This window comes from Saimiri boliviensis, chromosome 13 (assembly GCF_048565385.1).
Source record: "Saimiri boliviensis isolate mSaiBol1 chromosome 13, mSaiBol1.pri, whole genome shotgun sequence".
NCBI lineage: Eukaryota > Metazoa > Chordata > Mammalia > Primates > Cebidae > Saimiri > Saimiri boliviensis.
The window spans coordinates 51,237,511-51,261,794 of NC_133461.1; the positions used below are offsets into that span (position 1 = coordinate 51,237,511).

At 38.6% G+C, this 24,284-nt stretch overlaps 1 protein-coding gene across 2 annotated transcripts in view; it reads right to left on the minus strand.

The window, feature by feature from the left end:
- TAF4B (TATA-box binding protein associated factor 4b) overlaps positions 1-24,284 on the minus strand; it is a 154,133-nt gene that overhangs the window by 87,802 nt on the left and 42,047 nt on the right. For both annotated transcript variants that reach the window (XM_074383657.1, XM_010335484.3), the window contains 4 exons: positions 19,170-19,259; positions 14,425-15,042; positions 8,248-8,383; positions 7,084-7,189 (listed from right to left, as the gene is read on the minus strand). In XM_074383657.1, the coding sequence (XP_074239758.1) occupies positions 7,084-7,189; positions 8,248-8,383; positions 14,425-15,042; positions 19,170-19,259 (950 nt within the window). The remainder of the gene's footprint in view (positions 1-7,083; positions 7,190-8,247; positions 8,384-14,424; positions 15,043-19,169; positions 19,260-24,284) is intronic.

Here is a 24,284-nt window from a genome sequence, read left to right on the forward strand (position 1 = left end):
GAGGGAATCCTTCCTGAATCACTTTATGAGACCAACATCATCCTGATACCAAAACCCAGAAGAGACTCAACAAAAAAAAGAAAACTTCAGGCCAATATCCATGATGAACATAGATGCAAAAATCTTCAATAAAATACTGGCAAACCAAATGCAACAGAACATCCAAAAGCTTATCCATCACTATCAAGTAGGTTTCATTCCGGGGATGCAAGGCTGGTTCAACATACGCAAGTCTATAAACGTAATCCACCCCATAAACAGAACCAAAGGCAAAAACCATATGATTATCTCAATAGATGCAGACAAGGCCTTCAACCAAATTCAACAGATCTTTATGCTAAAAACTCTCAATAAACTAGGTATTGCTGGAACGAATCTCAAAATAATAAAAGCTGTTTATGACAAACTCATAGCCAGCATCATACTGAATGGGCAAAAACTGGAAGCATTCCCTTTGAAATCTGGTACTAGAGAAGGGTGCCCTCTCTCACCACTCGTATTCAATACAGTATTGGAAGTTCTAGCCAGAGCAATCAGGCAAGAAAAACAAAAATAAAGGGTATTCAATTAGGAAAGGAGGAAGTCAAATTGTCTCTATTTGCAGATCACATGACTGAATATTTAGAAGACCCTATCATCTCAGCCCAAAATCTCCTGAAACTGATACGCAACTTCAGCAAACTCTCAAGATACAAAATCAATGTGCAGAAATCACAAGCATTCCTGTACACCAGTAACAGACAGAGAGCCAAATCATGAGCAAACTCCCATTCACAAGTGCTACAAAGAGAATAAAATACCTAGGAATACAACTAACAAAGGATGTAAAGGACCTCCTCAAAGAGAACTACAAACCACTGCTCAAGGAAATAAGAAAGGACACCAACGCAGAAACATTCCATGCTCATGGTTAGGAAGAATCAATATTGTGAAAATGGCCATACTGCCCAAAGCATAGATTCAAAACTATCCCGATCAAGCTACCAATGACCTTCTTCCCAGAACTGGAAAAAAAGCACCTTAAACTTCATATGAAACCAAGAGAGCCCGCATAGCCAAGACAATCCAAAGCAAAAAGAACAAAGCTGGAGGCATCACACTACTTGACTTCAAGCTATACTCCAAGGCTACAGTAATCAAAACAGCAAGCTGCTGGTACCAAAACAGAGATATATAGACCAATGGATCAGAACAGAGGCCTTGGAGACCACGCCACACATCTACAATCATCTGATCTTTGACAAACCTGACAAAAACAAGCAATGGGGAAAGGATTCCCTGTTTAATAAATGGTGTTGGGAAAACTGGTTAGCCATCTGCAGAAAACAGAAACTGACACCTTATACTAAAATTAACTCCAGATGGATTAAAGACTTAAACGTAAGACCTAACACCATAAAAACCCTAGAAGAAAACCTAGGCAAAACCATTGAGTACATAGGCATAGGAAAGGACTTCATGACTAAAACACCAAAAGCATTGGCAACAAAAGCCAAAGTAGACAAATGGGTCCTAATTAAACTCCAGAGCTTCTGCACAGCAAAAGAAACAATCATCAGAGTGAACTGGCAACCAACAGAATAGGAAAAAATTTTTGCAATCTACCCGTCTGACAAAGGGCTAATATCCAGAATCTATGAAGAACTAAAATAGATTTATAAGAAAAAAACAAACAAACCCATCCAAAAGTGGGCGAAGGATATGAACGGACACCTTTCAAAAGAAGACATATATGAGGCCAACAAACATGAAAAACTGCTCGTCATCCCTGATTATTAGAGAAATGCAAATCAAAACCATATTGATTTGCCAGTTAACTCTGGCAAACTCACGCCAGTTAGAATGGAGATCATTAAAAAATTTGGAGACAACAGATGCTGGAGAGGATGTGGAGAAATAGGAACACTTTTACACTGTTGGTGGGAGTGTAAATTAGTTCAACCATTGTGGAAACAGTGTGGCGATTCCTCAAGGACCTAGAAACAGAAATTCCATTTGACCCAGCAATCCCATTACTGGGTATATACCCAAAGGATTATAAATCATTCTACTATAAAGACACAGGCACACGTATGTTCACAGCGGCACTGTTTACAATAGCAAAGACCTAGAACCAACCCAAATGCCCATCGACAATAGACTAGAAAAGGAAAATGTGGCACATATACACTATGGAATACTATGCAGCCATAAAGAATCATGAGTTCATGTCCTTTTTAGGGACATGAATGAATCTGGAAACCAGCAAACTGACACAAGAACAGAAAATCAAGCACTGCATGTTCTCACTCATAGGCAGGTATTGAACAATGAGAACACAGGGACACAGGGAGGGGAGCATTACACACTGAGGTCTGTCGGGGGGGCCAAGGGAGGGACGGTGAAGAGGGGTGGGGAAGTCAGGGAGGGATAACATGGGAAGAAATGCCAGATGTAGGTGATGGGGGGATGAAGGCAGCAAACCACATTGCCATGTGTGTACCTATGCAACAATCCTGCATGATCTGCACATGTACCCCAGAACCTAAAGTACAATTTAAAAAAAAGAAAAGAAAAAGAAAAATGGTATAATTTAGGAAAAGTGTGTCGGGGCTTCTTAAAGAGTTAAACATATGCTTATATACCTACCATATGACTCAGCAATTCTGTTCCTATGTATATACAGAAAAGAAAATCTACGTCTATACAAAAATGAAGATGCAAGTCTTCCCAGCAAGATTTATCATTGCCAAATGAAACACCAAACACCAAAAGCATTGGCAACAAAAGCCAAAGTAGACAAATGGGTCTACTTTGGGTTGTAAACAACCCAAATATCCATCAACAGATAAAGTGATAATTCAGTGCAAATAAAAGCAATATACCTGTATAAAATACTACTCAGCAATAAAAAAATGAAACTATTGATACATACAACATGCTGTTTATCAAACATATTACGCTAGCAAAAGAAGCAGACACAAGAATACAAACTGTATGATGTGTGAAAATTGATTATATGAATTGGGTCACTCATGTCATACCCAACTAAAACAGAGCAGAGAAGCCAAGGGGTCAGTAAAAGCACTCAGGGCACAAAATATTGCTCTAGAATGTAATTCTCTGCGAGTCCAGATGCTGAAACTGCCTGTTGTAACCTGAGACCAGTTTAATCTATAACTGCTGAGATAACTTTCTGCAACTCTAGAACTAATTTGCTGACCACCTTTACACATCAGTCAGAGGTAACCAGTTCCCCAGAACCATAAAAGTGCCAATAAATTTTCTCAAAGAGCAATTCGTGTCATTTCTCTTTTTCAACCTCCAGCCTTCTCTTTGTTCTCTGGACATCCCAGAGACGACTTGGTCTGTGTGTATGCTTTGAACTGCAATTCCTTCTTCCCAAATAAAATGTTAAATTTAGAGATTCATTTCTACATTTTCTTTTTAATGAGACAGAGTCTCGCTCTGTCACCCAGGCTGCAAGTCTCTGTCACCAATTTCACTGCAACCTCCCAGAGTTCAACTGATTCTCCTGCCTCAGTATCCCAAGTAGCTGAGACTAAAGGTGTGTGCCACCATGCTGTGCTAATTTTTTTACTTTTAGTAGAGACAGGGTTTCACCATGTTAGCCAGGCTGGTCTCGAACTCCTGACCTCAAGTGATCCACCTGCCTCGGCCTCCCAAAGTGCTGTGACTACAGGCATGAGCCACTGTGCCCCGCCTACCACTACATTTTTAATTTGATTCTGACAGATGCCACTTACAAAAAATTCTAGTAAAGGCAGATCCAAATCCAAACTACGAGATAGGAAGCAGATCAGTGGTTGTTCAGAACCCAAGATGTAATGGGGGGACTGGCTGGTAAAGAACGCAAATGAACCTTTCAGGGTATTGAAAATATTCCAAGTATTCTGATAGTGATACTTGGTACATGGGTTTAGCTTTTTGTCAAGACTCATTAAACTGGAAGATGAAGATGACTGCCTAGATTACTGTCTTCCAGAATATCCAAACTATCTATAAAGAAAAAACAACAAATCCCATGCAAACTTTTTCATCTTCTCAGCCCTACCTCCCCTTCCCCAACCCACCCCATGCCTCAAGGCTTGCTGCAGGCAAAACCAAACAGAAAACAAACTGCAGAAAAGAAGAGTCAGGGCAGAGCTAGTGGTGGGCATAAGACTAAATACATCCCAAGTCAGAAAATACTAAAAAGGTGTTCCCATAAATGAAAGCATGGACTACATGCAATTTAAATTGGCAGACTAAAATGTGTAGATTCCTAGAAGGAATAATAGGGAAAAAGGAGAAGCAGCAGCACCATTTGGAAGCAGAGAAAATGCAAAAGGGGAAAATTTAGAGTGCTGCAAGACAAAAAAATAACCAAACAGGTATCCTAGGGCAAATAGATACAGACAAAACTAATAAAAGAGACATTGAAGAAAGGTGGAAAAACAAGGGAAAAATGGCATAAAGGGTAAAAAAAAAAAAAAAACGGTCAGAGATAAAGTAATAGGAATGAAAGAGAGGCAAAAGGACTAAAATCCATACTATTACAATCCCTGGAAAAAAAACACACAGACAAAACCGTGAACAAGAACGAATATTTAAAACTATAATCCAAGAACACTTTCCAAAAATTACAAAGACTAGAATATACATACTGAAAGGGCCAAATGGGAATTGAGGAAAATTATGTCAAACCAACCACGTTCACAACATATCCTTAGTGCAAAATGAGATTGCAAAAATGAAAAAAGCCTGAAGTCCTTCAGACAAAAAGATCAAATAAAAACAAGATAATGATGGGGCAACATTTTTAAACAATGTAATACAAGAAGTGTTGATTTCATAGCCAGCCAAGCTGTCCTTCAAATATCAAAAAAACTGAAAAAGTTTGAACATACAGCAACTTAGGACAGGGGTCCCCCACCCACAGGCCATGGAATGGTAGTGGTCTATGGCCTGTTAGAAAGTGACCTGCATAGGAAGAGGTAGGAGGCAAGCGAGTATTACTGCCTGAGCTCCACCTCCTGTCAGATCAGCGGTGGCATTAGATCCTCATAGGAGCACAAACCCTATTGTGAACTGCACATACAAGAGATCTTGGTTGTGTGCTCCTTATGAGAATCTAATGCCTGATGATCTGAAATAGAACAGTTTCATCCTGAAACCATCCCCACCCCTCAACTCTGATGTGTGGAAAAATGGTGTTCCATGAAATCAGTCCCTGGTGCCAAAAACACTGGGGACCCCTGACTTAGGGAATTCTACACCTATGAGTCTTTCCTGAAGAATCTGCCAGCAGATGAACTTTATCCAACCAAGGTATGACCGAACACTTCAGAAAAAAAGACCGAAGGTGAACATTTTAATATATGCATATAAAAGTAGACCTATAAATAAAATGTAAATAGGGATGAGGAAGGAAGACAAAGGTACAAATTTTATACAACTGTTATATTTGAAATATATATAAATTATGCAATTAAATTCTATATATTTAATATATACATATATATAATATATATTATATATATTTAAGATCCACGTATTTGCCAGACAGACAAACAATTTGGAAGTATTTTCCTTGTGGCATGTTTCTTCATTCCCTAGACAGTGTCTTTCACAGATCAAAATTACTTAATTTTCTGAATTCCAGTTCATTAATTTTTCCTGTTGTAGATTGTTCATGTGTTTTATCTAAGAAACCTGTGTATCCCAAGGTTACGAAGATTTTCTCCTATGCTTTATTCCAGAAGATCTCCAGTTTCAGGCTTGTCCTTTTTTTTTTGGTCATCCTTTAATTCTCATCTATTGCCTATATAAAACTTAACTGTGTAACATGTTCAATTTTCTCTACTCTCCCCCAACTGCATAATTTCTATATATACAAGTGTTATATTTGTGTGTATATACAAACATATTTTAATATAAATATATATTCATATATAAATATATAATACAAATACATACACAAATGTTATATATTTGTATATATTTATATATTGTGTATATGTATATCATATACAAATATATATATTTAATACATTTTTATAATATATATATATGCAAATATAACATTATATATAACATTTGTATAACATTTGTTTATATATATATACAAACTCTTAAAAACTCTAGACATAAGAAAACAATGCAAGAAACAAAAATGGGCCAAAAAAATTGAACACACACTTCACCACAGATACGCAGATATACAGATAACAAATAAGCACAAAAATAGATGATCAACATCTTTAGACATTAGAAAAATGCAAATTAAAATCACAATAATAACCACTTAAACACACCTATTAAAATGGTTTTAAAAAACTCTAAATAACTGAGAATTACCAAGTGCTCACAAAGTTGGAGAGGAACTGGAATTCTCATCATCAATGACAGAAATGCAAAATGACAGTCATTTTGAAAAACAGTTTGGTAGTTTCCTACATAGCCAAATATTGACCTAATGACTCATCAATCATATTTCTAGATAGCAAAAATCTATCTTCACATAAAATTCTGTATGTCAAGCTTTATTACATAATCATCAGAAAAACTGGAAACCACCCAAATGTTCATCAATAACCAAAAAGATCAACTAACTTAATTTCATAAAATAAAATGCTTCTCAGCAATGCAAAGGAACCATTGTCTAATATTCAAAATGACATAGATAATCTAAAAAATATGCTGAGTAAAAAAGTCAGGTACAGAAGGGTACATAATAATGTAAAACTACATTTATGTGAAGTTCAAGAATAGACAAAAATGCTCTATGGTGATGGACATAAGAAAAGTAGCTGCCAGAGGCAGGGGATAAGGGTAATTGATTTCAAAGGTGCATAAAGGTGATGGATATATTCAGTAACTTGATTGGCATGATGATTACACAGTTGTATCTATTTGACAAAATTCACTGAGCTATACATTTAATAGTTGTGTACTTTATTGTTAATAAATTATACTCAATAAAGTACTGTTAGCTTTTTTAAAAGGCATCAATATATCTATTTTATTAAGGTATTATCCTGTCATCTCTCCTTTTTTAAAAAAATTACTTCGTTAAACCAAATTTAACTATTATTATCTTACCTGAAGCATGTTGTTCCATTCTCTTTTATTTTATTTTTCTGAGTAGGAGATGCTTGAAGCGACAGAATTTTATTTCCAGGCAGAGTAATTTGCTTTAGAATGGAAGCTATAAAAACAAAACAAGAAAAAGTAGAATGCAAAAAAAGTAATCACACCACATTAGGAAAAATCCAGTACACCAGTTTTTAGAATACATAGAATAATCAAAGAAAATTTCAAGCTGCCCTAGAACTATGCTTAAATTCAAACATGACAATGAATTTATTCCTGCACAGGAAATAATATTATAAAATAAGAATCTTTCTACTTCTTTTTAGTCTATACAATTAGCAGTATTATAAAAATATCATGAGTAAAAGGTACCTGAAACATGTTAATAACATATTACTCATATTGGTGTATTTTAAAAATACATAAAACGCTACCTGACATTGGTAAGACTAATTTCCCAGTCTGCCTGACTTGGGTAAGACTAATTTCCATACATATGTATGTATGTACATGCATACAAGTGTGTATGTAGAGAAAGAACTATATTTTAAGAGGAAATAAGGCTATAGCAAACTTTGTAAGTTAAAAAATTCCTTATTTACTAATAGATTATTATATCAAATTACAAAATACCATGAATAGTTGCTTTTTTTTTTTATTCCAAAACAACATATAACCATAAAAAGTATCTATATATGTAAAAAGAAATGTAATCATAGCTGGACACAGTGGCTCATGCCTGTAATCCCAGAACTTTGGGAGACCAAGGTAGGAGGAGCAACCACTTGAGGTCAGGAGTTTGAGACCAGCTGGCCAACATGGTGAAACCCAGTCTCTACTTAAAATACAAGAATTAGCTGGGTATGCTGGTGCATGCCTGTAATCCTAACTACTCAAGAGGGTGAGAACACAAGAATCACTTAAACCTGTGAGACAGAGGTTGCATTGAACTGAAATTGTGCCACTGCACTCCAGCCTGAGCAATAGAGCAAGACTCCAATAGCAGGGGATGGCGCTGGGGAGAAATCTAATCATTATTTTTCTGTTTTCTCTCATAGGTGCCAACTTTAAAAGACCAAACCTCTCTTCAATTAACACAGCAATAAAACAGTTATACAAAACCCCTCCATGTTCTAACCCAATGTGATGGGACTGAGATGGACCAGCATCTACCTGGAGGAAACTGACTGGTAGGTATTACAGTATTCACTGGCATCGTCTTCTGTCCAGATTTGTGAACAGTCAGTGCAGAGGAATGTGAAAGTGTGGTCATTTGTTTTTCATTGCCTCCTGAAGGCTGCTGAACCACCTGAAACAATGAGAACTATCAATATAGTCATTCAACTTAAAGCTTTAGAAAAGAACAAGCTTTCAGTTTTAACAAATTGTGTTCAACCAGCCATAAATATACCTTTATCTTAGTATAACAAGAATTCCTACTTTAAATCTGTATGAAGCAAAATTATCTTACTCAAAAGTAAAAAACATTACTATCTCACACACATTATTTTTAGAGTGGAATTTAAATTTTATTTCACAATGCTCAATTTAAATCTCCCTGTAAATCCTATTTCCAATTGTTAACTTATAGTGGAACATTTAAAGCATATTCAAAAACAGACAGGATAAAAAAAAACACCTATGCCATCACTCATCTTCAACAATGACTAATTCTTGATCAATCTATTTCATCTACGCCCCTACCCACTTCCCCACCACCCTCAATTATTTTAAGGCAAATCTCAGATATATTTTGAAATATGTATGGATAAAATGATATATCTCTAAAAGATAAGAGTTTTTTATGTGCCATTTTAACAAAGTATTTTCTTTTCTTTTTCTTTTTCTTTTTTTTTTTTTTTTTTAAGACGGAGTCTCACTGTCACCCAGGCTGGAGTGCAGTGGCGCCATCTCAGCTCACTGCAACCTCTGCCTCCTGGGTTCAAGTGATTCTCCTGCCTCAGCCTCTCAAGTAGCTGGGATTACAGGCACGCGCCACCATACCCAGCTAATTTTTGTATTTTTAGAAGGACGAGGTTTTACCATGTTGGCCATCCTTACCTCAAGCGATCTACCCACCTTGGCCTCCCAAAGTGCTGGGATTACAGGCATGAGCCACCACACCCAGCCTAAAGTATTTTCTTAAACCATCGCTTGAACCCAGGAGGCGGAGGCCGCAGTGAGCCAAGATTGCACCACTGCACTCCAGCCTCAGTGACAGAGTGAAACCCTGTCCCAAAAAACAGGACAAAACAAAACAGGTAGAAAAATAGTCATCATGTTTTTCAGCTAGGTATTGACGGTGAACTTCGAACTTAAACTCATGTATGGCAAATATAAATATGCCATGGTCTTGCCAAGAGACAGACTTCTAAACAGAATTTTTGGAGTTCAATTTACTCAATTTTCTAAGTTTTTGTAAATAAAATTTAAAAGTCTGATGTGTATTACTTACAAAAAGTAACAAGAAACACAACATGTCCTGGTAAGTAATCCTAGAGCAACTAATGCCCCTAAAGAAGAAACATTAGTTAGAATAATTCAATTGCCTTTATACTCTAAGAACAGCCAAGAACTCTTTTTAAAATAATACATTTCAATGAAGCTGAGATCATATCCATGTACTGTAGTTCTAGGGATCAGGTTTAAACTATACGAAGCAATCTACAGGTCCCATTTTATGCATTCAGACTGAAACTCAAGAGAAACATGCCCAACAATTCCAGCTTATTTCCTTATTATCTGCACTGTCCTCCTTAATGCTCCTTTGATGCTCCTTATTGGTATTCTTTTCAGTATTTTAATTATGAAATACAGTAATATTCAAAAATTGCTTACCAGTGTGAAAGTTATCAGAATCAAAATGAAGTCACTTGTGTTTGAAAGAAAACAAAAAAAAAAACAAAAACTCTGACAAACAGAGCTAGAGAAGGCCAAGAAGAGAGGGTTCTCATGTTTGTATGCCTAATAACAAAAACTATCCCAATAGACAGCCAAAACCACAACGTTGCACAAAGGCCACAGCAACGGTACACAAAAAATACTTCTGCAAGGATATCATTTGCTCAGCATCTGCCTATTTAAACACGGACTGGTGTCACCCTTGCTACTAAGCTTTGTTAGTCAAGAATAATCATTTCAAAAACAACTATGTAATTCTCCTCATTCTTCCTTTTATCCTCCCTTACTCAGGAAGAATGCTTGAGGCCAGGATTTTGAAACCAGACTGGGCAATATAGCAAGACCCTGTCTCTAACAAACAACAAAAAAAGTTTTTTAATTAGTCAGGCATGATGGCATGCATTTGTAGTCCTAGCTACTCAGGAGGCTGAGGGAGGAGGATTGCTTGAGCCCAGGAGATCGAGGCTGCAGTGAGCCATGATGGCACCACTGCACTCTAAGTTAGGCAACAAAATAAGAACCTGAGCCTTTAACAACTAAAAATTTTTAAAAACCTTTGTCTTCCTTTACCTCCCTGAATATACACAGTTTACTATGGCACCCATATTCCCATTTTAATGCTCTATTCCCAATTAAATATCTTAATCTTTTAGAAAGGCTCTCTGTTATGTAGGTTGACACCAGTTGGTCGTCATAACATTTTTGATAAGTACACAAAAATGTAACACAAATTTTTGAGTTGGGACTTATCCTTTGATCCCCATCACTTCTTGTCTTAATGACTAACGCCTGGAACAATACATGTGTCTAGTCTAACAAAAATATAGGAGGCATGTTCCTGGACATCTGCTGAGAAAAACAGAATGAGTAATAAAGTAAGAGAATTTACTAAAGTACCACATAAAACCACAGTATTAAGCAGATCACTCAAGCTCAGGAATTCAAGACTGGCCTGGGCAACGTGACAAAACCCTGTCTCTACTAAAAATACAAAAAAAGCTAGCCAGGTATGATGGCCTGCTCCTGCAGTTCCCGCTACTCAGGAGGCTGAGGTGGGAGGATCCTCTGAGCCCAGAAAGTCAAGACTGCAGTGAGCCATGATCATGCCACTGCACTCTAACCAGCTGGGTGGCAGAAGTAAGATGCTGTCTCAAAAAAAAAAAAATGAGAAATAAACATTAAGAAGGAATTTTAAAATCTCTGATTGTTAAAGGAAATAAGTGTGTATTCTTCAGACCATATGGAGTTACATGAACCACAGATTTGGTCCAGTGCAGTGATTTTTATATTTTAAATTATTATTTGCCATATTTCTTATAGACTGCATGGAATACGTTATTTTCTAGCACCTTGTCTTCCTCCTCACTTAGACCTGAGATTAAATTGGACCTTGGTTTATAATGGATTCACTGATGGTATTCTTTAATTACTTTCAAACTCGAGTAATATTAATTTTCTAACTTAGTTTATGTGAAAGAATTCCCTAGTTCAATCTTCTCTATGGCATTACCATACAGAATGGTTTATGTTGTTTTGCTCCAGGTAAGTCTGTTGTGAAATAAATTACAATGCCTCTTCAGTGTCTGGCAATACTGGTTCTTGCCGTTTTAAATAGGTAGGTGTAAATACTAACATCAAATTTACCGGCTAAACTTGAAACAAAGAACAAACTAAGAAAGCAGAATTCACAGGAAAAATTAAATTATTTCACATTTCTTAAAGAATGAAAGTAGGAAGTAAAAAACACTAAAATTTACCATCAGATTTTGTTACATTATTTCTTTAGTGAAATGATTTATAATGTATAACAAGTCAAACCTACATAACAAAAATGCTGTCAAGATATTATATGAGACAGATTTCTGCTTCAGGACATTCCAGAAACCTACAAATTCTTTCTAAGAGCACCAAACCCTTAATGGAAAAGTCATCTGGGTCCTAGTCTGAGATCCACGAGATCCATTCCTGTTGCTGTTTTTTTGTTTTGTTTTGTTTTGTTTTTGAGAGGGAGCTTTGCTCTTGTCACCCAGGCTGGAGTATAGTAGCACCATCTCGGCTCACTGCAACCTCTGCCTTCCAGGTTCAAGCGATCCTCCTGCCTCAGTCTCCCAAGTAGCTAGGATTAAAGGTGCTCACTAACACGACCGGCTAATTTTTTCTATTTTTAGTAGAGACGGGGTTTTGCCATGTTGGGCAAGCTGGTCTCAAACTCCTGATCTTAGGTGATCCGCCTACCTTGGCCTCCCAAAGTTCTGGGATTACAGGCATGAGCCACCATGCCCAGCCACTTGACTGTTATGGGATAAGTCAACTCAGAATTTCTGAATTCTTGGTTTACTCCCTACCTATCATAAAATTATTGTAAAATCCATAGCACATAATGACATGCTTTTAAAACTGCGTAGCTATAAAGTATTATTTCACCCCAGGGACCTATCTGTCATAGATGCTCAATAAAGATTAGCAGTGATTCAAGAATCAATGATGACACATAAAGAGCATTTCGATTCTGTTCAGTGCTACCAAAAAGAGGCCTTTCCTTGGTACAGTTCTTCTATTCCAGAGGTTCCTAAACCTGGCTGCCCAGAACAATGTTTAAGAATCACCACTTCTAAAGATGTTGTTTTCATCTCTGAGATTCCCAAGAGAAACCCTGCAAGGCAGTTACATTTCTCCATTTGAAAATGAGACACTGAATAGGAAGGGAAGAGAAAAGATTAGTGCCCAGGAAATGACCATTATTTATCTGCTCAAGAGTTCAAATACTCTCTAATTCTGGTCACTCATCAACTCCTTTCATTCTATGTCCAAAGTTGCCCTCTTGCCTCAGAAGACAATCGTTCAGACACTTCTTTTTTTTTTTTTTTTTTTTTTTTTTTTTGAGACAGAGTGTTGCTCTTGTTACCCAGGCTGGAGTGCAATGGCGCGATCTCGGCTCACCGCAACCTCCGCCTCCTGGGTTCAAGCAATTCTCCTGCCTCAGCCTCCTGAGTAGCTGGGACTACAGGCACGCGCCACCATGCCCAGCTAATTTTTTGTATTTTTAGTAGAGACAGGGTTTCACCACGTTGACCAGGATGGTCTCGATCTCTCGACCTCGTGATCCACCCGCCTCGGCCTCCCAAAGTGCTGGGATTACAGGCTTGAGCCACCGCGCCCGGCCTGAGACACTTCTTATCCTGATCACTGATCACATAAACAAGGCTGGAAAGGCTACACAAGCAGCAGAATGAACCAAAACAGAGACTTAAAACACAGCCTCTAATGCAAAGCATTACAAAAGAGAACAAGGACAATCACCAAAAGAACAGCAAGCTCTGTTATCTTAAAAGATAGGGAAGAACTTTACTAAAAATATCACGACTTTTAATTAATGCACCATGTAGTATCTCCCATGGGTTAACAATACTTCCGTAGTTTTCTGGTAAAACTTACCCTGAATAAAGAAGAACATTCTAAACACTAGTCAACAAACAGCTAAAATGCCCTTTTTTTTTACCCAAGAACCTCCCAAGTTATCAAGTTTAGCAAAAAACACAACAATCAGACAAAACAAAGGAATATTCTGCAAATATTCTGGGCACTTAAAACATTACAACATAATAAACAACCACAAAAAGCTAGAGAACTATTCTAGATTAAATGAGTCCAAAGTAGCCAGGTGTAGTGGCTCATGCCTGTAATGTCAACACTTTGGGAGGTCCAAGTCAAGAGGATCACTTGAGGCCAAGAGTTTGAGACCTGCCTGGGAAACACAGCAAGACCCTATCTGTACAAAAAAAAATAAAAATAAAAGGACATTATTGGGACAACTACAGAAATACTGTACCAATATTAATTTCCTATGTGTGACAACAGATAAGTTGTGATTATGTTTTTTAAAAAAAACCCTTTAAGGAGATACATCCACTGTGCATTGTCATAATTTTTGCAACCAATATCAGATGGTTCAGTAAAAACATATGTGCGTGTTTGCTGCCGGGCATGGTGGCTCATGCCTGCCTGTAATTCCAGTGCTTTGGGAGAATAAGGTGGGTGGATCACTTAAGGCCAGGAGTTCAAGACCAGCCTGGCCAACATGGAGAAACCCCATCTCTAACAAAAATACAAAAATTAGGCATGGTGGAGTACTGCTGTAATCCCAGCTACTCAGGAGGCTGAGGCATGACAATCCCTTGAACCTGGAAGGTGGAGGTTACAGTAAGCTGCGATCGTGCCACTGCACTCCAGCCTAGGCAACAGAACGACACTCTGCCTCCAAAAAAAAAAAGGACTTCTGGGTGTGTTTGTAGGTGGAAGTAGAAAGAGAAAAACAAAGCAAATGAGGTAAAAATAATTGGTCAAACCAATAAATAGTATACAGCCTTGCCAGTTTTTTACTAGTCTTGCCAATTTTCTGAATGTTTAAATTTTTCAAAATAAATGAGAAAGAAACAAAATGTTACTCACTAGTTGAGTGACTTTAACTGCCTGTGGAATCCCAGCTGGCTGTGAAAGGACAGGGCCTGGCTGGGTAAGTTTGATTTGAATTGGAGTGCCAATAACAGGCTTGTCAGATGTGGTCCCAGCAGAAGTAACAATAGGTTTCACAGATGGAAGACAAATGGCTGCACCTGAAGTTTCTCCAAAAGTTACTGCTGGAAGGGACAGAGTTACCGCTGTTCCAGAGACAACTGGCTTTTCAGGTTGCCGTGAGACAGCTGTCACTGTGTTTGGTACAGATGTCACAAGTGGTTTTGAAGTCTGAAGCAAAACAGTTCCAGCTGTAGTTCCTCCTGCTGCAGCAGCTGGGCCCACAGAATGAAGTGTCACAACTCCAGCTTTTGCTCCCCCTGGACCAGCAAGCGGGTTCAAAGTTTGCACTGACATGGTTCTGGGTGCTGTTGCTCCAGAAACAATAAAGGACTTTTCAGACTGGCTTGAGGACACTGTTGTTGTCACCACAGGAGAAGTTGTTACTGTTGTAGTACAGGTAGCAGTGACTACCTCACTAGAAGTCTGCTGAACACATTGCTGGATGAAGCTCTGGGAGTTAGGCAGAAGTTGTCGTAAGGCAACCACACTTTTCTAGAAATTTAGGGAAATGGAAAAAAAACACTGATAACAAATCACCTACTTGTAAAACAAAATTTGGTATTTCATACCTTTACAACTTAAAACCAATCAAAAGTGTATCAAGTATTTCAGTTGAAGACAGCTGGTATCACTTATTTGTAACCTGTCAATATGCAGGATACAATCAATTTGAAGCCCAAAAGTGCTTGTTTTCCAATATGAAATTATCTCAGTATTTAACTTACTTGTATTCCTTATTATCAATTTTACACTGTATTATACTTTTCTATAATCATCTAAACCCTATAATAAATCATTAATAACTTCAGTATCTTTAAGTTTATTTAAACCACAGCAGAATCTAGGTTTTCTCACTAAATAACTCTCAAACTTTGGATAGAAATAGTCTTTAAAGGCCAGGCACAGTGGCTCACACCTCTAATCCCTGCACTCTTGAAGGCCAAGGCAGGTGATCACTTGAGGCCAGGAGTTTGAGACCAGCCTAGGCAATATGGCAAAACCCCTTCTCTACAAAACATAACAAAAATTAGTCGGGCATAGTGGCACACACCTGTAGCCCCAGCTACTCAGAAGGCTGAGGTGGGAGGACTCCCTGAGCCTGGGACGCAGAGGTCATAATGAGTTGAGATCATGCCACTAAACTCGAGCCTAAGCAACAGAGCAATACCTGATCCCCAAACCCCCCCCCCAAAAAAAAAAAGGCAGAAAGGAAGAAATAGTCTTTAAAAGCTTGGGTGAAACCCTGCCTCTACAAAAAAAAAAAAAAAAAAAAAAAATTCAAAAATTAGCAGGGATACCGCAGGGGCTAAGGCAGGAGGATCCCTTGTGCCTGGGAGGTTGAGGTTGCAGTGAGCTGTGATCATACCACTACACTCCAGCCTGGGTGACAGAGCAAAACCTCATCTAAAAAACTTCTTAAAAAAAAAAAAAACAAGGCCGGGCACAGTGGCTCAAGCCTGTAATCCCAGCACTTTGGGAGGCCGAGGCGGGTGGATCACGAGGTCAAGAGATCGAGACCATCCTGGTCAACATGGTGAAACCCCGTCTCTACTAAAAATATAAAAAATTAGCTGGGCATGGTGGTGCATGCCTGTAATCCCAGCTACTCAGGAGGCTGAGGCAGGAGAATTGCCTGAACCCAGGAGGTGGAGGTCGCGGTGAGCCGAGATCGCGCCATTGCACTCCAGCCTGGGCAACAAGAGTGAAACTCCGTCTCAAAAAAAACAAAAAAAAAAAAAAAAAAAAACTTTACATCAGAACAAAATTAAATACAAAGTGAATTTTATAATCTGAAAGAATTTCCTTAATTGAGCTAGCATATTTTCTTTTTTTTTTTTTGAGACGGAGTCTCACCCTGTTGCCCAGGCTGGAGTGCAGTGGTGCGATCTTGGCTCTCTGCAACCTCTGCCTCCTGGGTTCAAGAGATTTGCCACCTTCAGCCTCCTGAGTAGCTGGGACTACAGGTGCATGCCACCATGAGCTAATTTTTGTATTTTTTAGTAGATACAGCCATGTTGGCCAGGCTGGTCTCCATCTTCCAACCTCAGGTGATCAGCCAACCTTGACCTCCCGAAGTGCTGGGATTACAGGTATAAGCCACCACACCAAGCCAAGCACACTTTCTGACTGGATTTTAAGTCAGTGCCTATCTTTGTATCCTACTGAAAGAGTAAAGGCAGTTCAAACTAAAAACTAGTAGGTTCTGCCTTTTCATGCTGGAGTTTTCATTTGTTTAGCCATGAGAGATGAAAAGCTAGGGCTCTTGTGCCAAACAGCCAAGTTCTGAATGCGAAAGAAAAGTTCTTAAAGGAACTTCAAGGGGCAACTTCATGTGACACATAAATGATAAGAAAATAAAACAGCCTTATTGCTGACATGGAGAAAGTTTGAGTGGTGCAGACAGAAGATCAAACCAGCTACAACTTTCCCTTAAACAAAAGCCTAATCCAGAGTAAAGTACTAACTCTTCAATTCTATGAAGGCTGAAGTGAGGAAGCTGCAGAAGAAAAGTATGAAGTTAGTAGAGGCTGGCTCACAAGGTTTAAGGCGAGCTTTCTTGATAACTAACATAAAAGTGCAAGGTAAAACTGCAAGTACTGATGTAGAAACTGCAGCAAATCATCCAGAAGATCTAGCTATTTTTTTCTTTTTTCTTTTTTTTTGGAGACAGAGTCTTACCCTGTCACTCGGGATGGGGTGCAATGGCACGGATTCAGCTCACTGCAACCTCCGCCTCCCCGTTCAAGTAATTCTTCTGCCTCAGTTTCCCAAGTAGCTGGGACTACAGGCACGCGCCACCATGTCCAGCTAATTCTCATATATATATATATTTTTTTTTTTTTTTAGTAGAGATGGTGTTTCTCCATGTTGGCCAGACTGGTCTTAAACTCCTAATTTCAGGTGATCCACCTGCCTCGACCCCCTAAAGTGCTGGGATTACAGGTGTAAGCCACCAGGCCAACAACAGATTTTCAATGGAGACAAAACAGTCTTCTACTGGAAGAAGCTAGGTCTTTCATAACTTTTCATTGAGGAAAAGTCAATGCATGTCCTTCAAACCTTCAAAGGACAGGCTGACTTTCTTGTTAAGGGCTAATGCAGCTGGTGACTTCAAGTGGAAGCCAATGCTCATTTACTGTTCCAAAACTCCTGGGGCTCTTAAGAATTATGCTAAACCTACTCTGCCTGTGCTCTACCAATGAACAAGGCCTGGATGACAGCACATCTGTTTACAGCATGGTTTACTGAATATTTTAAGCACACTGTTGAGAACTACTGCTTAGGAGAAAAAAAAAAAGATTCTTTTCAAAATACTATCACGCATTGACAATACACCTGTGGTCACTCGAAAGTCCTGATGGTGATGTACAAGGAGATCAATAAAATTGATTTCTGTAAGACTACAGATGCCATAGACAGTGATTCTCTAATGTATATGGGGGAAACGTCAATTTAAAACCTTCTGGAAAAGATTAACCATTCTAGATGCCATTAAGTATATTTGGGAGTCATGGGAGGAGATCAAAATACCAACACTAACAGGAATTTATAAGAAGTGGATCCCCATCCTCATGGATGACTTTAAGGGTTTCAAAACTTCAGTGGAGGCAGTCAATGCAGATATGGTAGAAATAGCCAGAGATCCACAACTAGAAGTGGAGCCTGAAGATGTGACCAAATTGCTGCAATCTCCTGATAAAATTGGAAGAGATGAGGAGTTGCTGCTTAAAGGGAGCAAAGAAAATGGTTTCTTGAGATGAAATCTACTCCTGGTCAAATACTATGAATATTGTTAAGATGATAACAAAGGATTTAGAATATGACCACAACTTAGTTAATAAAGCAGTAGCAGCGTGTGAGAGAACTGACTCCAATTTTGAAAGAAGTTCTGCTGTGTGTGGAATGCTACCAGACAGCACTGCATGCTACAGAGAAATCGTTTGTGAAGGAAAGAATCAACTGATGACACAAACTGCACTGCACTGCTGTCTTAATTTAAGACATTGCCACAGGCAGGTGTGTGACCACCTTCAGTGACCACCACCTTGACCAGTAAAAGCCATCAATATTAAGGCAAGACTCTTTACCATCAAAAATGTTGTAACTTGCAGAAGGTTCAGATAATTGTCAGCAGTTTTTAGCAATAAAGTATTTTTTAATTCATATATGTAACTGTTTAATATGTAAACTGTAATATGTTTAATTCATATATGTAACTTTTTCAAATATAATGCTAAAGTATACCATAAAAACTTTTATATCCATTTGGAAACCAAAAAGTTCATGTAATCACTTGACTGTGATATTAGCTTTATTATGGTGGTCTGACACCAAACTTGAACTATCTCTGCGGTATGACTGTCAATTCCTATACAAGCATTAAACAATATAATCATGAATTTATGTTCATGAATAAGCTGTTACTTCTCTTTTTTCAAAGCATTCAAATTAAAAGAATACTATGAATGTGCTTTATGGCTTACAAAAGCACTCAGAGATTTCTCCCACATTATCAGTATCTTTACATTCGATTGCTGTCATATTGAAATATTCTGTTTTTTAATTATTTTCAAGTAATCTAATCCAACCTATTTCTTCTAAGTGACACATAACTCTACCTTAAGAAAAGGAACCAGGTGAGGCTGAGGTGAAGACTTGAGTTCAACATACAGTTTCCTGGTAAATTCTTCTGCTTCAATTTTTGCATCCTGAGAGATCAGAGAAACAGAAACAATTTTAGGTCTACATATATTTTCAAAGAGACAAAGTATATAATTCATGATTACAGACATAGCAAGCTTTTCATAAATGATAAAGTCCATTAAATATAGGCTCTGTTTTATGCCAGCTATGAAATGTGTAAGCATAAATGATAAAGATATTTACTCATAGAAAATACAACGAAGGGGTGATTTTTTTTTCTTTTAAAGATCCCAGGAAGCAAAGAGAAGAGCTGACATGCTGAGTAATACTTGTTACATTCTGCTAAGAACAATTAAGAAGTGAAGGCAAAGGTGTCCTAACTTTCTTAGGGTAGGGAATAGGAAGGTATTCAGTTTGGAGACCTTGGTGTTTAAGTTCTCTAAAACAATTTGGAAATTAATCTGCTACTTGCTGCTGTTCTTTGCACCCAAGAATCAGGGACATTTCCAGAATTAGTAGTATTTCCAAAATACCCTGATGCCTGTGATAATGTGTAACATGTAACTGAATGATCTTATTGTTTTCAAATGTATAAAATACAGCTTTTTAAAATTTTGCCTTCTAGAGCATATTATATACTTAATAAAGATTGTAACTGGGTGATAACAGAGAACATCTGTTCTTTTCTCTATGAAGTCATGGAAGGAGCATTCAAGGAAAGGTAACTATAACCTTAGATTTTAAAAATAATAATTTCAGCTTTTATTTTAGACTCAGGAGGTACCAGTACAGGTTTAGGGTAGAGATGATCTTGTCACCCAGGTAGTGAGTACAGTATCTGAGAGGTAGTTTTTGAGCCCACACACCCCTCACTCCCACTCTCTAGTAGTTCTCACTGTCTATTGGTCCCATCTTTATGCCAATGTGTACTTAATGTTCAGCTCTCACTTATAACTGAGAACATGTAGTATCTGGTTTTCTATTCCTGTATTAATTTGCTTAGGATAATGGCCATTTACGTTGCTACAAAAAAACATGATCTTGTTCCGTTTATCGCTGTGTAGTATTCCATGGTGTAAATGTACCAGTTTTTTATTTATCCAATACACTGTCAATGAACACCTTGGCTGATTCCATGTCTTGGCTGTTTTGAGTAGTGCTGTGATAAACATACAAGTGCATTTGTCTTTTTCATAGAATGATTTATTTTCCCTTGTGTATATAGCGAGTAATGGCATTGCTGGGTCAAATGGTAGTTGTATTTTTAGTTTAAGAAATCTTCAAACTGCTTTCCACAGTGGCTAAACTAATTACATTCCCACCAAGTGTAGAAGTGTTCCATTTTCTCCACAGCCCCACCAGCATCTGTTTTTTGACTTTTTAATAAGAGCCATTTTGACAGGTATGAGATAGTATTTAACTGTGGTTCTGATTTGCATTACTCTGATGGTAAGTGATGATGAGCATCTTTTCATGTTTGCTGACTGCTTGCATGTCTTCTTTTCAGAAGTGCCTGTTCATGTCCTATTTTTTAATGGGGCTGTTTTTTTCTTGTTGAATTTTACTGATTATGGTTAGACCTTTGTCAGATATATAATTTGCAAATATTTTCTTCCACTCTGTAGGTTGTCTGTTTACTCTGTTGATAGTATCTTCTGCTGTGCAGAAGCTCCTTAGTTTAGTTAGGTTCCACTCATCAATTTTTGTTTTTGTTGCAATTACTTTGGGGAAGTTAGTTATAAATTCTTTGCCAAAGCCAATATCAAGAAGAGTATTTCCTGGGTTTTCTTCTAGGACTTTTATAGTTTGAGATCTTATATTTGAATCTTTGATCCATCTCAAGTTAAATTTTTCTATATGGTGAAAAGTAGGGGTCCAGTTTCATTCTTTTGCAAATAGTGAACAAGTTATTCTCGTACCATTTTTTTAATCAGTCCTTCCCCATTACATTTTTTTGAGACGGAGTCTCACTGTGTAGCCTAGGCTGCAGTGCAGTGGCATGATCTTGTCCCACTGCAACCTCCATCTCCTGGGTTCAGGCACTTACCCTGCCTCAGCCTCCTGAGTAGCTGGGATTACAGGCATATACTGCCATGCCCAGCTAATTTTTCTTTTTTTTTTTTTTTCAGTAAAGATGGGGTTTCACCATATTGGTCATACTGGTCTTGAACTCCTGACCTCAAGTGATCCACCTGCCTTAGCCTCCCCAAGTGCTGGGATTACAGGTGTGAGCCACTGTGCCCAGACCCCATTACTTATTTTTCTTGACACTGTCAGAGATCAGATAGTTGTAGGTGTGCAGCTTTATTTCCAGGTTCTCTATTCTGTTGAGTTGGTCTATGTGTCTGTTTTTGTATCAGTGCCATGCTGTTTGGATCACTGTAGCCTTGTAGTATAGTTTGAAGTCACGTAATGTGATGCCACTGGCTTTGTTCTTTTTGCTTGAATTGCTTTGAATATTCAGGCTCTTTTTTGGTGGTATATGAATTTAAAAATAGTTTTCTCTAATTCTGTGAAAAAATTACATTGGTAGTTTGACAGGAATAACACCAAATCTGTAAATTACTTTGGGCAGTATGGCTATTTTAATGATATTAATTCTTTCAATCCATAAGCATGAATTTTCAACAATGTCTCCTTGAGATCTTTTGCCTCCTTGGTTAGTTAATTCCTAGGTACTTCATTTGTGTGTGTGGCTACTGTAAATGGGACTGTGTTCTTGATTTGGCTCTTAGCTAGAAAGTTTTTGGTATATAGAAATGCTACTGATTTTGGAGATTCAAAATGGCTGAATAGGAAGACCTCTGGAATACAGTTCCCAGCAAGAACAACGCAGAGGGTAACTAATCACTGCATTTCTACATGAGTTTTTACTGCCCACAGACCAGGAGATTCCTGGACTGAAAAGCACCACAAGATTCCAGCATGGCTGTTTCAGCTGGCACTGCAAGTGTCCACAGAAAAACTCACACAAATCTGGGCAACTGGCTCCTGGAACACCTAGGAGACAGAGCCATCCATTCAACTGAAAAAAAGGGGGCTGAATCAGGGAACCAGGTGATCTGGTTCAGCAGGTCCCATCCTGACAAAGACCAGGAATCTGAAACACTCTGGACTGAAAGTTTTGCAGCAAGCACAGCTGGACCCGGGATGGTCCAGCTGGGTGGGGGGAAGGGCATCAGTCATCACCAAGGCAGTCCACCACTACTGAGGCAGTCCGCCATTACTGAGGCAGTCCTGTATTATCGAGGCAGTCCTGCTTTACTGAGGCAGTCTGCCATTACCGAGGCAATCCACCTTTACTGAGGCAGTCCTCCATTACTGAGGCAGTCCACTATTACTGAGGCAGACCGCCATTACTGAGACAGTTCTAACTGTACCTCTGTAAACAAAACCGCAAGAAGTTCACACAGAAGCTGGGCAGAGTCCATGCCAGCTCAGTGATGCCTCTGCTGGCAGACTGTGACTAGACTATCTCTTTGCTGGGCAGGGCATCTCTGAAAGAAGGCAGCAACACATCTGGAACTTATAAATTACCCTCATCTTCCTAGGACAGGGCACCCGGGAAAAAGGGCAGTTATCAGTTCCGCTGCAGCAGACTTAAATGTACCTGCCCATCAGCTCTGAATGAAACAATGAAGCTCCCAGCTCAGCACTTAAGCTCCTAAAAACAACAGACTGTCTCCTTAAGCAGCTCCCTGACCCCCATATATCCAAAGAGACACCTCATAAAGGAGAGCTCGGGCCGACATCTGGTGGGTAACCTTCTGGGACAAAGATAACAGAAGAAACCAGCAGCAACCCTTACTATTTTGCAGCCCCCATGGGTGATCCCCAGGCAAGCAGGATCTGGAGTGGATGTCCAGCAGTCCTGCAGCAGAGGGGCCTGACTGTTAGAAGGAAAACTAAAAAACAGAAAGAACGAACTTCAACATCAACAAAAATATGTCCACTCAGAGACCCCACCCAAAAGTCACCAACTACAATGACCACAGGTAGATAAATCCACTAAGATGGGAAGAAACCAGTGCAAAAAGGATGAAAACACCAAAAAAAAGAATGCCTCTCCTTCTCCAAGGGATCACAGCTTCTCACCAGCAAGGGAACAAAGCTGGATGGAGAATGAGTCTGATAAATTAACAGAAACAATTTTCAGAAGGTGGGTAATAACAAACTTCCCTGAGCTAAAGGAACATATTCTAACCCAATGCAAAGAAACTAAGAACCCTGAAAATAGGTTAGATGAAATGCTAACTAGAATAACCAGCTTAGAGAAGAATATAAATGACTTGATAGAGCTGAAAACACAGCATGAGAACTTCAAGAAGCATACACAAGTTTCAACAGCTGAATCGATCAGGCAGAAGAAAGGATATCAGAGATTAAAGATCAACTCAGTGACGAGAAGGCAAGACTAGAGAAAAAAGTGAAAAGAAATGAACAAAGCCTCCAAGAAATATGGGATTATGTGAAAAGACCTAATCTGCATTTGATCTGTGTACCTGAATGTGACTGGGAGAATGAATCCAAGTTGGAAAACACTCTTAAGGATATTCTTCAGGAGAACTTCCCCAACCTAGCAAGGCAGGCCAACATTCAAATCCAGGAAATAAAGAGAACACAACAAAGATATTTCTCAAGAAGAGCAATCCCAAGGCACATGATCATCAGATTCACCAGGGTTGAAATGAAGGAAAAAATGCTAAGGGCAGCCGGCGAGAAAGATCGGGTTACTCACAAAGGGAAGCACATCAGACTCAAAACAGATCTCTAAGAAGAAATCCTACAAGCCAGAAGAGAGTGGGGACCAATATTCAAGATCCTTAAAGAACTTTCAACCTAGAATTTCATATCCGGCCGAATAAAGCTTCCTAAGCGAAGGAGAAACAAAATCCTTACAAACAAGCAATTGCTGAGAGATTTCATCACTACCAGGCCTGCCTTACAAGAGCTCCTAAAGGAAGCACTAAAACTAAACATGGAAAGGAACAACCAGTACCAGCCACTGCAAAAACATACTAACTGGTAAAGACCATTGACACAATTAAGAAACTGTGTCAACTAATAGGCAAAACAAACAGCTAATGTCA